Source organism: Dendrobates tinctorius, unplaced genomic scaffold (genome assembly GCF_039654945.1).
Source record: "Dendrobates tinctorius isolate UK_male_01 unplaced genomic scaffold, ASM3965494v1 ptg000115l, whole genome shotgun sequence".
NCBI classification, from domain to species: domain Eukaryota; kingdom Metazoa; phylum Chordata; class Amphibia; order Anura; family Dendrobatidae; genus Dendrobates; species Dendrobates tinctorius.
The window spans coordinates 22,765,262-22,779,775 of NW_027361783.1; the positions used below are offsets into that span (position 1 = coordinate 22,765,262).

The following is a 14,514-nucleotide window of genomic DNA, read 5'->3' on the forward strand; positions in this document are numbered from 1 at the left end:
CTTTGCACATAGCCCTGGGCTCCATGCTGCCACCAAAGGAAGATGGACGAACAAACAATAGAAAAATCAACATTTGGCCCAGTGACGGCATGTGGGCCGGATAAGCTTTACGCTACACACAGGAGTCTAATTACATATGATTACAGCCCCGACCGTCTCCGTCAAGAAGGTCCATAATCGCCCAGATCTCTATAAAGCTAAACACATAGGAGAAACTGAATCATCACAACACATCCCAACAACAAGCATCCCCCACATGAACCGCTGTGTACATGCTACATTACAACCATAGAAATTGATATCCCCCCCCAGCAATTACTCCAATAAAGGAGCCCTCATATGAAGATAATGTAGCATGATCATCTGTAGAAGAAATCAAAAGGAACTGGAAAAGAAGAGCGTAATCAGTCAGCTGAATAGACAGGTAACAAAAGAAGGAAAAATAAGGAAGACAGGTTTGCTGCGAGCTTTCTACATTACATGAGGATTAGCACCCATTCTTACCGATGGGTCAGTAAAGGGTGCATTAACCCAGTCAGGCATTACTGCAAAACTAGACCCCCCTTTCCACAAGGTTTAGCCTTGTGTCTGGATGCGTCACTGTAGGTATCCTGCGCTTTTCAGCCGTTGTGGAACACGAAATGAGCAAATGTAAGTATACAGTGCTATATAATATGATGATTACAATATATAAATAGGATACAAACTTCAATGGGAGAGCTTCCTTAAAAATGGCCATTATTGTTTGAAATTGTAGATCAATTTCATCTATACAGTAAACACAACTTCTGGTTACCAGTGTGACAGAATTCCCATCCACAACCGACAGCTAAACATGGTGTAAGAGTAGACTTATCCATCTAAAATACTCAATTCACTCACCAACCGTTCAAAGTCAGACGTGCTTGGACGTAGTTGCCAACATCGCTGCCAGAAAGGGCAGTAAAATAATATATGTCAGCAGCTGACTGCAGCCGATAGTGAGGGGAGTGCGCTGTCAGCGGCCAATACCTGCTAACGCGATCAGCAGTACTGGCCTGACGGAGTTTTTATTACACGTTCCTACAGGACAGGATACTGAATTTAATTAATATGATCAGTAGAGGATGGTACAATTCTGATTTTTGATAAAATCAAAAAATAAAGGTTTTTGGTACTCAGCGTAAAATCTCTTTCTTGTAGCCTTCACTAGGGGACACATGAGCCATGGGTTAACTTGATGCAACCTGGATGCTAACACCAAGAATACATGTTAGGGTATGTGCACACGCTGCAGATTCTGCTGCGGATCCGCAGAGGATTTGGCCCTGCGGATCCGCAGCAGTTCCGCAGTGTACAAAACAATGTTATCCAATGGGTTTTCAAAACCACAGTGCAGATGCTGCGGATTTTTCTGCGCGGATTTAAATCCGCAGCATGTCAATTCTTTCTGCGGATTCCACAGCGGTTTGACACCTGTTCCATTGTCCAGGTGTCAAACCGCAGGGGAAAACCGCAGGCAAATCCGCAGATAAACCGCAGGTCACTTTACCTGCGGTTTTACCTGAAAATCCGCCTGGAAAAATCCGCAGCGTGTGCACGCAGCCTTAGAAAAAAAAAAAAGCTGACTCCTCTCCATCTGAAGACATCTGGACAGCCAACAACCAGCTATGCAGTTAGTGCAAAAGTAGTAGGAAGAGTAAAACCACTCCTCAACACAAGGGAGGGTGGTGGGTCACGTAATGATGGCAACGAAAGAGATTTGACAATGAGTGCCAAAAATCTTTCTCAGTCACTTCATTGGGAGATCTAGGAATCATGGAGTACTGCAGAAGGGAGAAAGAGAAAAAGGTTAGTTCCTAAGGCCACTCAGACCCATGTCTGCCGTTGAATGACAGTAAACTAAACTGTATAAATGGGTGTCGGCTGCCCAGGTGTAACCTGATGGGGACGATTCAGTTGTTTGGGGGTTTTTTGTTTCTAAAATGTATTTTTAGTGTCAGCCTTTAGGTGGCAGAATATTAACCCAAGTTTCCTGTGTCCCCCCAGTGAACAAGGAATTGATTTTAGCTCTGCTGTGCTTTCTCCCAGCAATGCCGTTTCTTATCATTGGTGGAGGGAGCATTGCAGAAGCAGCTCAAACATCAGAGCGAACTGTGTATGGAAAGCTGTGATAAGAAGCTGTTTTTGCAGTGAATATCTTGGAAATACAGGAGGGGATGTGAGGTGAGCTAGGGCTGTGAAATGCTGTCTAGGTCCCACAAGTGAGTCATTTGTTTTACAAATTTTCCCCATGGATTTCATCCCTCACAATCTTTTGTGCTGCACTGAAATCCACATCTAAAATAATGCAACACAATCAGAATTTGTAGCGATTTCATAGGCATAGAGGGAACAATTCTCCAGAAGGTGGGTTCCTTGTAGTATATGTGTTCTTGCAATGCTTCCCATGGACTCCCTTCATAATTGGTGGCTCGTGGGCATCAAAAGGCGAGGTAAGAAAGCAGTTGAGCTGTCACCAGACTCTATAATACGAAGATACCTTAAGAAATTATGAAACTGAACGCCAAGTTCTTTCTCCATTCTTAAGTCCCCAAACAATGAACGTAAAATGCACCTTTGTAGAATCTGCAGTTACAAACTCCGCTTCAAAAATATAGTCCCGGTGGTTGCGTGCTTTCATATCGGAGTACCGCTGCTCACACTGCTGGACAGAAACTTCTGCTATATCTGTAAAAATGATTAAAAAATACAATGAACCTTAGCAAAAGCAACAGCTACATGTGTTTAAGTATAATCCAAAGCTGGTCTACGACTTCAGTTAATTAGTGGTAGAAGTAATTAGGTCTCAGAACAATGACGGCCGCCTGGTGCACACTGATGTGAAAACCAATCCGTACATAATTAATATACTCTGTGGGCTACCATACACAATGAGGCCTTTTCTTATAAAAAGAAAGTGCTCCAAAAAGTGCCTCATCATTGCTACCGTTTAATTCCGGAACCCATGATAGCACACCTGAATGAGGGGTCCACCCAGTCAGGACAGGAAACCTACTGAAATAAAAGGGCGGTACCTCTCCCCAGCCTCAGTTGGGTTACAGAGCATGAGAGGTTAATTTACACAGATAACCAACACCACATTATATAAACAAGAGACACCCTAACTATAGTGCACTCCCAAAAGGTGAGAAGGCGGAGAATATAAGGGTGCTGTCATGAGTTCCGGAAAAAACGGTTACCGGTAAGTAACCTTGGTGTTTTCCCTTCACCCATGACAGCATACCTGAGAGATTTTTGGAGAAATGAAACACCGGAGGGAGGGATCACCAGTTGCAGCACCCTTCTACCAAAGGTCAAGTCAGCAGAGGAGGACAGATTCAGTCTGTAGTGCTTAAAGAAAGTAGATGGTGAGGACTAGGTAGCAGCTTTACAGATCTGATCAATTGATACCACCGCCTTTTCGGCCCAGGAGGTAGCCACGGCTCTGGTGGAGTGAGCCTTGATGCCATCAGGAACCGGAGCGCCACTCGCAGAGTAGGATAAGCTAAAGGCCTCCCTGATCCATCTGGCAATGGTACTTTTAGACACCCCGTACCCCATTCTGCTACCCTGGAAGGCTAGGAATAGGGACTGATCCATTCTCCACTGACAGGTCATGGACATATATTCTAACATGGACCTCCATGTCTAAGGTATGGAATTTTTCTTACCCTGGATTTTTAGGGTTATTACAAAAAGGATGGAAAAGTGATCTCCTGGCTCCTATGGAATTTAAGAACCACCTTGGGGAGATATGCCGAGTCTGGCCTTAGAACAATCTTGTCATCATATACCTGCGTGTAGGGGGGGACATATAGACAGAACTTGTATATCACTTACCATATGGACTGATGTTAGGGCCACAAGCAACACAGTTTTAAGCGTGAGAAATCTCGCAGATAACTCCCATTTGGGCTTAAATGGTTCCCTAGTTAGCGCCTCTAAAACTTATTTCAGGTTCCATTTAGGAATTTTTGGAACTATAAACGGTCTTTACTACGGGATCTTATAAATCGGGACAACCATCTATTTGATGCTAGGGTGCAATTATACAAGGCACCCAGAGCCAACACCTGTACCTTGAGAGTATTAGTTGCAAACATTAGTTGCAATCCCGACTGCTGAAACTCTAGAGTGGCTCCTACCGGAGCTTCGCCCTCTCAAATGCCATGCTGTCAGGTGGAAGCCCCTCACCTGAGAGTGGCATGCTGGTCCATGGGTAAGAAGTTCCAGGAACTCTGGTAGAATCCATGGATCGGTAAGGCCTGTTTCACACTTCCGTTTCTTGGCATCAGTCAAAATCCGCCGTGTATCTCTCGCTCCTTCTCGGCAGCGGTTCCTTTAAAGTTCAGCCTTCGCCGGATCCGTCAAAACAAAGGTTCGGTGGCACACGGTGTGAAAACGGTGACGGATCCGTTTTCCGCCATTTTCACGGATTGCAACTGACATCAAAAAACGTATGTGTGAAACAGGCCTAACGGACATTAGCCTTAGAAGAGAGAAACACGGTCTCTTCGGCCAGAATGGAGCAATGAGAATCACCCTCGCTTGATCCTCCCTGATCTTCCTCATGACGGATAGAATCATCGCTATTGGGGGAAATACATAGGCCATCCTGAACTTCCAAGGTAGATGAAGGGTATCTACTGCGAATGGATTCTCCCTTGGGTTTAACGAATAGAAGTTCCTCATTTTCTTGTGTAAACTTTTTTAACAGTTAGGTGATCAATGAGTGGAACAGGCTGCCACGAGAGGTGGTGAGTTCTCTCTTCCATGGAAGTCTTCAAACAGAGGCTGGACAGACATCTGTCTGGGATGATTTGGTGAATCCTGCTTTGAGCAGGGGGTTGGACCAGATGACCCAGGAGGTCCCTTCCAACTCTACCATTCTATGATTCTATGAAACAGATCTATCTCCGGCCGCCCCCATGTCCGCACTATCTGCTGGAAAGTTTGGGGATGTAGAGACCATTCTCCCTGTCTCCATTTCTTGTGACTCAGGAAGTCTGCTTTTGTGTTGTCTCTTCCCCCTATGTGAAGTGCCGTAAGGACAGTAGATGTTGCTCTGCTAGCTGGAGTAGGATGGTTGCTGCCCTCATAAGGGTATGGGTCCTCGATCCCCCTGGTGGTTGATATAAGTCACGACTGCTCGATTGTGCGACATGACTCGGGCATGGTGACCCAGGAGGAAGGGGAGAAAGTGTCTCAAGGCTCTTTCAAGTTCGAACCCTGATCTTTTTCTAGAGGAGACCAGGTCCCCTGCACTGAGTAAGACCTCAGATGTGCCCTCCATCCGGTATTGCTTGTATCCGTCGTGATAATGTACTCCACTGGCCTTAACCACTGGACCCCTGACAATAAATGTTCTCTTACTGTCCACCAGGACAGGGAGTCTCTTATTGCCAAAGATGTAACTTTCCCTCTAAATGCCTTTTAACAACCTCTGTGCCGACAGGACGTCCCACTGTAGCTACCTCAGGTGAAATTGGGTCTATCTTACTGCCGGTATACAAGATGTTAGGAATCCTAGCAAGGACATCACCTTAGTGCCATTATTGGCTGATGTATTGCTGACAGTGCCAAGGCTAATATTTTGGATATTTTGTCCTCTGGTAGGAGACAGATCTGGCGCTCGGAGTCCAGAATCAACCCCAGGAAGGATTGTATCCTTTCCGGTTTTAGCTTTGACTTGAGAGTATTTACCATCCAGCCCAGCTTCTCCAGGACCACTGTCACCTCCCTCACCTGCTCTGACATGTCCTTGGACATACAGAGCCACCCTGAGGAATTTCTGATGGTCTCAATGGATTGGGATGTGGTAATAGGTATCCTTTAAGTCGATGACCGCCATGAAACAATCCTGGAACAACAGCATTTTAGCTATGTTCACTGACTCCATCTTGAAGGAATAATTTATAATCCATCGGTAGAGCTTCCTCAGGTTGACGATAGTCCTTAGAGAACCATCCGGCTTCATTATCAAAGAAAGGGGGGGAATAAAATCCCCTTCCTATTTCTTCCACCGGGACTTCACACAGAACTCGTTTTTGTAATAGTCCCAAGATTTCCGTCTCCAGGGCCAGCGGTTCTCCTGGTGATTTCCTGTGGGGTGTTAATATAAAGGACTGGCGACGTGGACAGAAAGTCTATTTTCGGACCGTCCTTGATGACACTCAAGATCCAGTGTCTGGGGGAGATGTTCACCAATGCAGTGAGATAGAGGGAGAGCTTCCCCCCTTCCTCTGACCTGACATCATTGGGGGGCATTTTTGAAAATGTAGAACATATATCTGGACCCCTTCCTATCCTTGAAGTCTCAGCTCTTCCTTTCTACCAGAGGACGTCCCCTATTAAATTTCCTCCTCAAAAAAGAAGGCTTCCTAACTTCCACCAAGAAACGGGGGAATCCCTTCTTCTTGTCACCTGCCTTCTCCAAGATGTCTTCTAATTTTTGCCCGAATAGAAGCTGGCCATCACATGAGATTGAGCAGAGTCTATTTTTTGAAGGCAGGTCTCCCGGACACCCCTTCAGCCATAAGGCCCGTCTAACCGCGTTGGAGAGGCGCGCCGACCTAGCCGCTAACTTCACAGGGTTTCTGAGGAGTCTGCTAGAAAGGCCGCTGCTCCCTGCAACAGAGTCATATTGGACAAGATTTCATCTCTCGGAACCTTGCTCCTAAGTTGTTCCTCTATCTGTTGCAGCCAGACCATCAGGGAGTGGACAGTACAAGTCCCAGCTATCGCTGGCTTCAGACCCCCTGCGGCTGCCTCCCAGGTGTGCCTCGAGATCCCATTAGCTTTGCTATCTAACAGGTCTCTAAAGGCCTAGTCACACATAGTGATCTCGCTAGTGAGATCGCTGCTGAGTCACAAGTTTTGTGACACAACAGCGATCTCACCAGCGAGATCGCTGTGTGTGATAGCGATCAGCGACCGGCCCCCCTGCCGGTATCGCTGATCGCTACAAGAAACCTCTGGACATTTTTTTCGTCGCTGATCTCCCGCTGGCCAGCACGCATCCCTGCGTGTGACAGGCGGGAGACCAGCGATCAGATGTAAAATAATAAAATAAAAAAAAAAAATATTGCTATTCTCACCTTCCGGCGTCCCACGCAGCATTCCCGCCTCTCTCCACGCTCCGGTCCCAGTAATACTTTGCAAGAATGACCGCGAGACTTCGCGATCCCTCGAGAACGGACGCCATCGCGGTAATTCTCGCAAAAGATTACTGGGACCGGAGCGTGGAGAGAGGCGGGAATGCTGCGCGGGACGTCGGAAGGTGAGAATAACAATATTTTTTATTTTAATTCTATTTTTTACATGGATCCATGGCATCAGCGCTAACGAACACAGCGATGCTGCGCGCACGGCATCGCTGTGCTAATCGCTGGTGAAGCTGTCTGTTTAACAGCTCACCAGCGATCACATAGCGACTTACCAGCGATCCTGACACGTTGATATCGTTGTCGGGATTGCTGGTAAGTCGCTATGTGTGACTCCAGCTTAAGTGTGCCGGAATCTTTCAAAGGCAGGGACAACTTTTTAGAGGATTCCGCTATTGCCCTGTCGATTTTAGGGATTTTATCCCAACCCTCCGAGTCCTTCTCCTCAAAGGGATATCTTCTTTTAGAAGATGAGAGCAAGCTACCAGATCTCTCCGGCTTCTTCCATTCTTTATGAGCGCCTTTATCCTAGAATTAACCGGAAAGGTGCGCTTCCTCCTTTCTTCCAGGCCCCCAAACATAAGATCCTCTAGGGATTTAGGTGCTCCTTCCTCCTTTAGGCCCATTGTCGACCTAACTGCCTTAACCAGTCTATCCGTGTCCTCAGCCGGAAAGCAATGTCGCCACCTACATCACTGTCTGAGGACGAGGAAGAGGAGGACGGGGATTCATTATGAAATTACCCACTGGATTGTGGTGAGGCCTCTGATTCCGTGACATCCTTCCGAGATCTTTTGTTTCCCTTTTTTAACACTGTTTTTAGGGAACCTTGCACCTCCTCCCTGATTATGGCCCTAAGGCTCATGGAGAAGTTGGGGGGTCTCATCCCATATCATTTTTTGTATGCAGTCAGAGCAGAGATCTTTTTGCCAGTGAACTGCCAGCGGCGTTTTACAAAAGGGCACATTCCTTATTCTTCCTTTTGGCACTAGCCTTCCTAGGCCCCTAGTGATTTAAAGGGAATCTGTCACCTGGTTTTGGCGGGCTATTTAAATGAGGTCTGTCCGGTCCGATGGGCGGTGTTTCCAATCTTTGCCGCCTCAACATCCTTGGCCGCTGTCCGCAGTTTTTTCATGACTAGGAGTAAGTGTCCGCCATCTATCGCGCATGTGCTAAGCATTCTTAGCTCGCGCATGCGCAGTATGTTTTGCCCAACTGCGGGCAAAGCCGAAAAGCCTTACTGCGCATGCGCCGGTTAACTAAGCCCCGAAAGTATTTTGCTGTGTTTCGGGGCCTAGTTAACCAGCACAGGCACAGTAAGGCTTTTCGGCTTCCGGAAGAAGCGATTGCGAAACGCGCGTTGGGGTGAAGGAGGTCACGCCACGCACTGTCACAGGCGCCTGTTTACATGAGGTAATTGTCCCTTTGTATTTATTGTTCTATTGAGTTTACCAGATAAAATCAAACAGCGCTTAGGATTGTCAATCCATGATGGTATATTTATATATTACACATTATAATAATGGGGTTGTGGTATAGTGTCATTACCTTAATAGTAACACATTACTGTCAGCTGCTAGCATTGCTATTTAACCTAGGGTGTACTATTATGCCCAACATTGGAAAGGGGTTAAAGGTAACCTGTCCTGTGAAAAAATACTTAATCTGGAGGTTAAAAGAGTTCTAAAGTTGTGCAGTTGCCGCACTGAAAACCCAGCTGCCGTGAGGAAATTACCTTTAATCCTCCCGGCAGCCTCAGGATTTCACTCAAAGGTGCGGCATCAATCACCACACATAGTGAGCGACAGCTGTATCCATGCACTGACTGACAGCTGGCTCTGTACTGCATTGCTGATCCAGCTGTCAGTCAGTGTCAAGGCATGATTACAGCCCTCACTGTATACTGAGCGGTGACTGCAGCTGCGCCTCCATGACTGAAAACCCGAGTCTGCTGGGAGGAATAAAGTTAATTTTCTTCCGGCCGCACAGCTCATGAACGCTATCAACTTACAGAATAAAGGCTTTTTTTTTTTTTTTTTCACAGGACCGGTTCAGTTAAAAATTAGTTGCTTCCCACTTAGCCTTACTGACCGGTCTTTTATGTCTCTCCTCCTATTGCTGAGATTTAATTGTTCACTACAAGCTACAACTGTAGCTTGGCTGGGATAGGGAGGAGACAAATAATATTTCAACTTATCAACTCTCTCGCTTTTTAGTTTATTATAACACCAGGATTCGAAAACTTACTTTCAAAGTAAGTACACTAGCCATCAGGTCAAAGATCTAATTAACAATTAAGAGACAAATCTACAAGGAGATTTAGTGAGACCCAGTAGCTTAAGGGGAATCTGTCACTAGCTTTCTATCACCAACTTGAGAGTATATATATATATATATATATATATATATATATATATATATATATATATATATTGTATAGACAGATGTATGTTTGATAAAATTAATGTTTTTGTAGTCCTCTATATTCGTGACCTCCATATAACCCCGCCCCCACTAGTGATTGGCAGCTTTCTGCCTGTGCACAGAGTACTCAGAAAGCTGCCAATCAGTGGTATGGGCGGAGTTACACGAAACTCGGCATTCAAAGAACTGGTAGATCTGCAGCAGATAAACAGGGATTTTATAAAAACTGCAGCAAGCAGCCCAATAAATGATACATCGCTGGATTTAGGGTCTCTGTCCCTAAACTACGTTGCTCTTAGATAATATAGCAAAAACATGGTGGAAAATTCCCTTTAAATCTTTTTATTTTTCAGTCCCGAAAATAGGAAAAATAGTGAAACACGGATTTAAAAGATATCCATGGTAGCTTAGTAGTTTAAAAACAAAGTCAATAGAGAAGAGTACTGTAATGTAATTGTTAGAGAAGATAAAATCGGCTTTCACCAGATCATACCTGTACATACAAGTTTATCAATTCTTCCTTTCTTCCACTTCAGGAGATCGCCACCTTTTCCACAACCCAGATCCAGCACTGTAATATTTTGATGGCTCTTCCGCCGTACTCTATCCAAAAACTCACCTTATGAACAAAAGATACAGAAAAAACATTGTCATTTTTGCTTTCTTACAGATATATTCATAAATAGCTAGCTAGGTTTTCTAACAAAGGTCAGATGATATTAGATCAGTGGGGGTCCACTCTTGCAATGTGGTTCCTCTCCCGAGTCTAAAATGCACAGGATGGACCCTTCTTTTCCCAGATATCATCTATTGGGGGGAGAGTTGGGAGGGTGCAATACACATTAGACGACCAGTCGATGTTGGCGTATTGTGCAGACTTTAGTCTAACGTTTCTGGGGACTTAAAAAGCTGGATCTGTCCAATATCATCAATGCTAATGGAAGGGAACGTATGGAGCATTATCCAAGTTAGCGAACGTATGGAGAATTATCCAAGTTAGTCAGACACCATTAGTAGTGACCATATTACAGGATGCAATATTATTTAAATAAATGCAAAATAAGAAGTATGGTAAAATTATAGCCAAATAATTAATTAAAATGGTCAACTCGTCAAGTGTCACATCATGGCATTGTATTAAACAGATTTGTACTATTAATTAATGCGGTATCATGGCGTACCCCCATATCATGTAACAACTCTATGTATGAGAAATAACTGCGTGCCTCTCCAGCCTTCACACTGTCTGCCAAGATTGATTCTTCACTCTTCCTTTGAGAAAGGCTCGATATTTTCTTCCAACTTGCCTATGATGGAAACTGATCACAATGCACTGACAAATGTATGTATGAAACGTTGCCTGCATAGCCATCCTCTCCGGAGGACGCTCTATATGAGGAGAGAACTGGCATAGAACTCGGCCATTGCTAATGTGCAGTGCAGGAATGAGGTGATGGGGCAGAGAGCTAATGCGCGGACTAACTATGTGCGTTCCAGAGATCCTGGCCACTAATCACAATAAACTCCTTCCTTACTAACTGCGCAAGCATGGTCAAGAACGCCATAGTGGCCATAACCATGGATACCTGCGTGACCAATACCCTGCACAAGAGGTAAGCAATATACCTAAAAACATACGATACAGAACATCCAATTGGAGGCAATTACTAATACTATTATTACATCCAGTACAATTGAAATAGGATCTTGCAGATTGGAATACCCCTTTAAATAATTCTATGGAATTGATGGTATAGTTTCTCATTGGTTCATTTCCTTCCTGGGTGGAAGGCCACAAAGTATCTATTGGCTCCTCATACTCCATGCGTCCCATCATAATATGGAGTAACTAAAGGCTCAGATCCATCCTAATGCGAATGATACACAATTATACCTGACACTGAAGATAGGAGCAAGTGACTCAACTCAAGCTATAAATTCTCACCCAGCCAAACTACAAAACTGGATAAATGTCAGCTAGCTGAAACTGAACTCAGGTAAAACTGAAGTTCTTAGGCTATGTGCACACGCTGCGCATTCACCCACGGATTTTTATCTGCGGATCCGCAGGTAAAACCGCAGCTAAAATGACCTGCGGTTTTACCTGCGGATTGGCCAGCGGCTTTCCCCTGCGGTTTGACACCTGGACGAGGGAATAGGTGGCAAACCACAGCGGAACTCACAGAAAGAATTGACATGTCAATTCTTTCTACGGATTCAAAACCGCAGCTTTTCCGCAGTGAAAAAACCGCAGCATGTACACAGCAGATTGTAAATCCCATAGACTTACATGGTACTGTACACTGTCTGCAGAACTGCTGCGGATCCGCAGAGGCCAAAACCGCAGCAGAACCCGCAGCGTGTGCACATAGCCTAAGGGTGTGTGCACACAGCCTAAGGGTGTGTGCACACGTTGCAGATTTGGCCCTACGCATCCACAGCAGTTTTCCATGGTTTACAATACCATGTAAACCTATGGAAAACCAAATCCGCTGTGCACATGATGCGGATAATTCTGCGCAGAATTGCTGCGGTTTATTTACTGCAGCATGTCAATTGTTGCGGATCTCTTGCTTTCTCTCTAGAAGCAAAAAGTTTTGAACAAATACGCACAGCCAAACCAAACTAGAATCCACTGGAAAACAGCATGCGTTTTACCCTGCGTTTTCTGCCAGGACATGTGGATTCTCTGCAGAAACATCCGCACCCAAATCCGCAACGTGTGCACATACCCTAATGGTTAGAAGTCAGTACAGACAAGGTACACAACTTAGGGGTAGATACGGACAGGGAACTGTCATTTATAAACCAAATAGCTATTACTAAGTCTTAATTTTTCCATCTAAGCAACATTAAAAAAAAAAAAAAAAAAAAACACATCTGTGGTCTGATCAGGATAAAGGGTCATTGCTCCAACAGAGGTAGGACTGCTGCGCCCTGTAAGTGACTGCAGTGGCCGGTGACTTGAGCAGCGTGAAATCTGATCCAATAGACTGGGGAACTTTTCTTTTCGCCTGGACATACCTCTTAAACGGGGTTTCCCATAAATAAAGGTAATTTTAATAAATAGATCTTCGAATAAAAATATTGGAGGTGTTTAAAAATATTTTTTCCTGTACTGAGAAAATCTTATACAAGTGCCCCTGCTGTGTACTGTGTAATGGCTGTGTCTGACCATACAGGAACATGGTCTGATCATACCACAGCTCCTGGGCAGGGAGGAAGCAACAGAGAGGATACAGATAGAATAATCTGCGATCTAATGTTGTACTTTCTTTGAGGTAAAGCATTTCTTATAAACAGGCAATGAAATGTCTTTCCTCAAAAAAAAAAAAAAAAAAAATAATAATAATTTACAATCCTATGATGTAATGTCTTTATACTCTCTTTTGCTTCCTCCCCTGCCCAGGAGCTGTGGTATGATCAGAACATGTTCCTGCATGGTCAGACACGGCCATTACATAGTACACAGCAGGGGCACATGTATAAGATTATCTCAGCACAGAACATTTTTTGTTAACACATCCAATTGTAGAACTTATTTTATTTTTCTTCCAAGATCTAGTAATTAAAATGTACTTTGTTCATGGGAAAATCCTCTTGAATCCATTATTTCCTCTACCCATAAAATATTCCCTGTGCCATTGGCTGAAATACCCTAAAGCATGATTGATCCCACCCCCGTGCTTAATGGTTGGCGAGATGTTCTTTTTCCGAAGTTCTGTGCCCTCTTTTCTCCACACATACGTTTGATCATTGTGGCCTAAGAGTTCTATTTTAACCTCATCGGTCCACAAGATTTGTTTCCAAAATGCATCATGCTTGTTTAGATGTTCTTTTGCATACATCTGATGCTGAATTTTATGGTGAGGACGCAGGAGAGGTTTTCTTCTGACGATTCTTCCATGAAGGCTATATTTGTGCAGGTGTCTCTGAACAGTAGAACAATGCACCACATTTCCAGAGTTTGCTAAATCTTTCTGTAGGTCTTTTGCAGCCAAGCAAGGGTTCTGACTTGTCTCATTAACAATCCTACGACCAGCTCACTGAAATATTGCTGTTTTCTGGACAGACCTTATCTTGTCCTCCTCCACTGTTCCTGTTGACTACCATATCTTAATTACATTTCGAACTAGGATAGGGTAACTGGAAAACGCTTTGCTATCTTCTTATAGGCTTCCCCTGCTTTGTGGGATTCCACCATTTTCAGAGTGCTAGACAGCTACTTAGAAAAACCCATGGCTGCTGTTTCTTGGCAAAAGGTTAGAGGAGGCTAGGATTTTATAAAGCTGGGAAATTTGCATCACCTGGCCTTTCCTAACAATGATAGTGAACCAGCCATAACCCTAACAGCCTAATTAAGGTCTCAAACCTTGATCAAAATTTATCTGAGCACAAAAGGTCCAACCCTTAGCATCACACAATGTTTACTATTAACATATGCATGTGTGGTAGTGCCTTATAGGAGAAATCTGTTTGTAACTATTTTTATTCATCAAATATATGTCACTATTGATTACAGCCTTATGTCATATGCCATTTTCCATGCCTACAATGTCCATGGTTTCTTTTATCTTTTTACAATATTTTTTCTATACATTTCTTTTCTATGCATGTTCTTTTTCTTCATTTTGATGACGCAAGAATAAAAGTGTGATTTCTATTTTGGAACTCTAGGAGCGGTGTTACCCTTCTTTAATGGGCTCCAAGCAGTATTCCCTGGACTAATGAATTGTTGTGATGTTTGGGAAAGTGTGCTGCGGCCATATTTGTTCTTACAACTGGACTAATAGACACAGTTACATCTCGCAAATAGAGAGGCACGTCGTCTAGTACAGAAACACGTGAACTTCCATATTACACTAATTAAATCCAATAACCTCAGGAAATTAAATAACCATGCAAG

At 44.1% G+C, this 14,514-nt stretch overlaps 1 protein-coding gene across 3 annotated transcripts in view; it reads right to left on the reverse strand.

The window, feature by feature from the left end:
- Positions 1 to 14,514, reverse strand: part of RNMT (RNA guanine-7 methyltransferase) — a 73,546-nt gene that overhangs the window by 31,610 nt on the left and 27,422 nt on the right. For all 3 annotated transcript variants that reach the window (XM_073590029.1, XM_073590028.1, XM_073590030.1), the window contains exons 4-5: positions 10,102 to 10,227; positions 2,597 to 2,709 (exon numbers count right to left, since the gene is read on the reverse strand). In XM_073590029.1, the coding sequence (XP_073446130.1) occupies positions 2,597 to 2,709; positions 10,102 to 10,227 (239 nt within the window). The remainder of the gene's footprint in view (positions 1 to 2,596; positions 2,710 to 10,101; positions 10,228 to 14,514) is intronic.